This window comes from Choristoneura fumiferana, chromosome 7 (genome assembly GCF_025370935.1).
Source record: "Choristoneura fumiferana chromosome 7, NRCan_CFum_1, whole genome shotgun sequence".
Classification (NCBI taxonomy): domain Eukaryota; kingdom Metazoa; phylum Arthropoda; class Insecta; order Lepidoptera; family Tortricidae; genus Choristoneura; species Choristoneura fumiferana.
In genome coordinates, this window is record NC_133478.1 from 7,066,958 (window position 1) to 7,068,685 (window position 1,728).

At 42.6% G+C, this 1,728-nt stretch overlaps 1 protein-coding gene across 1 annotated transcript; it reads left to right on the plus strand.

Moving 5' to 3' along the window:
• Positions 1–229: 229 nt before the first annotated feature.
• Positions 230–1,527, plus strand: LOC141429400 (uncharacterized). Its single transcript, XM_074089696.1, has 2 exons — positions 230–326; positions 510–1,527. The coding sequence occupies exons 1-2, from the start codon at positions 309–311 to the stop codon at positions 1,416–1,418; spliced, it is 927 nt and encodes a 308-aa protein (XP_073945797.1). The 5' UTR covers positions 230–308; the 3' UTR covers positions 1,419–1,527.
• Positions 1,528–1,728: the final 201 nt, after the last annotated feature.

The following is a 1,728-nucleotide window of genomic DNA, read 5'->3' on the forward strand; positions in this document are numbered from 1 at the left end:
GGAAACAAGTACCCACGGATAGATCCAGTGGTACGCCTGCGCAAGGTGTTTCCGCGGAACCAGGAAACTATCACTCTCAGAGCAAACTGGATACGTCGCTATAGGACAAAGACCTATCGAGCGGTCACTTCCCTCGCCTGATCTGGACCTAGGAAAGTTGTACATGGCCGCTTATATAAATGCATGAACTTGATACAGTAGTGCACTTTTCCATGCGACGGTGCCCAGAGCGCTTTTCCTTTCGCAATACGCGCTTTTTACTTTAGAAAATAATGTAACAACCGTGGCCGTGCGCAACAACGTCCATCATGACAAAGAGGATTTTAGTAAGTTCTGATCCCATTAAACATTTAAAAATAAATTAGTATAATAAACAGCCGATTTGTAAGCCGTTTACGAGCGTCTGTTACGCAAAGCAAATACACCATTAACGAGGTTGCTGATTGATGGGGTTCCACGCCTTTCTTGAATCGACGATGACGGATCATTAAACTGATTGGTGTTTTCAGATGTTCGTGGCTTTCGCTGCGCTGGTTTGCGCGAACGAAGTCGAGGATGGCGAGCAAACGAAGAGGGGTGCGGGGAAGGCGAGCAGCCTGAACTCCATTCCCACAGGTGCCCAGAAGCCGGAGTACACTTACCAAGTCTATAATCAGAATCACAACTCCCAAACGAGCCCAAGTTCCTATCAGGCTCAAGTGCCTAATTCATTTTATCCAAGCCAATCCTCGAACCAGTATTACACAATTCCAAACCAACCTGCCGAGGTGTCTTCTGGATATTCGCCACAGCCTCAAATAAGTCTGATTCCTCCGCCGACTCCATCGCAATTTCTTCCCATTAACTTTGTGCCTAATGCGGGCTATCAATCAAAATACCAGATAATTCCATCTAAAGCTGCGAATGGGAATATTCAATTGTTAATTCAACCGCCTCAGAGCTACCAATCCAATCCATTTTTGCAGTACCCTCAATCCTATTTCTCACCGAATCCTGGGAATCAGATCAACTCGCAACAAGGACAATTTCAACTTTCTCCGCAGGGACAGTATAATGTTGCTCCTCAGTATCAATCATTGCCTTTGAGTCAGCCTTATTTAGGTCAACCATCGACAATGCTGCTCCTGGCTCAACCTAATCCATACAATAGCCTTTTATATCCTGGCCAGAATCCTGCACAAAGTTTTTATAATTATTATCCATCGAGCGCGCAGCAGAAGTATAATCTTTCTTATGGGTCTTCCCCTCCACCTTTGGTGGAGTATGAGAAGGTGCAAGGTCCTGTCTCACAGAGCTTGCCTAAGGAGGACAACGATATAGGGTCCCATGGAAGTGACTTCGTTTCTTCTGATTCCAGCGCTAGTTACAAGACTGCCTATGCGACCGGACGCAGTGGAACTTATTCTAAGCTAAAATGACTGTATAGATTTAGTAGAGGCACAAACGAGTTATCGTTTCTCGTAGCTATTCTCTAGCTTTACATTAAAGGTGTTAAGTTGCCATTTTTCGTATGTTATGCAGTGCTATTTATTGTTATAATGACTATTGTTGATAATGTTATAACTCTATGTAATAAAAAAGTTGCATGTTTTCAAGTTTCATTTATTGCTCTTCTTTTATGTTAAAATTATGGTAGTAATTGAAAATATATCCTAGTGGATTATGCCATTGACGAATCGTAGAATGCACTATAAAGAAATATCTGATCTAGTGTTTTGAGTTTTTTTT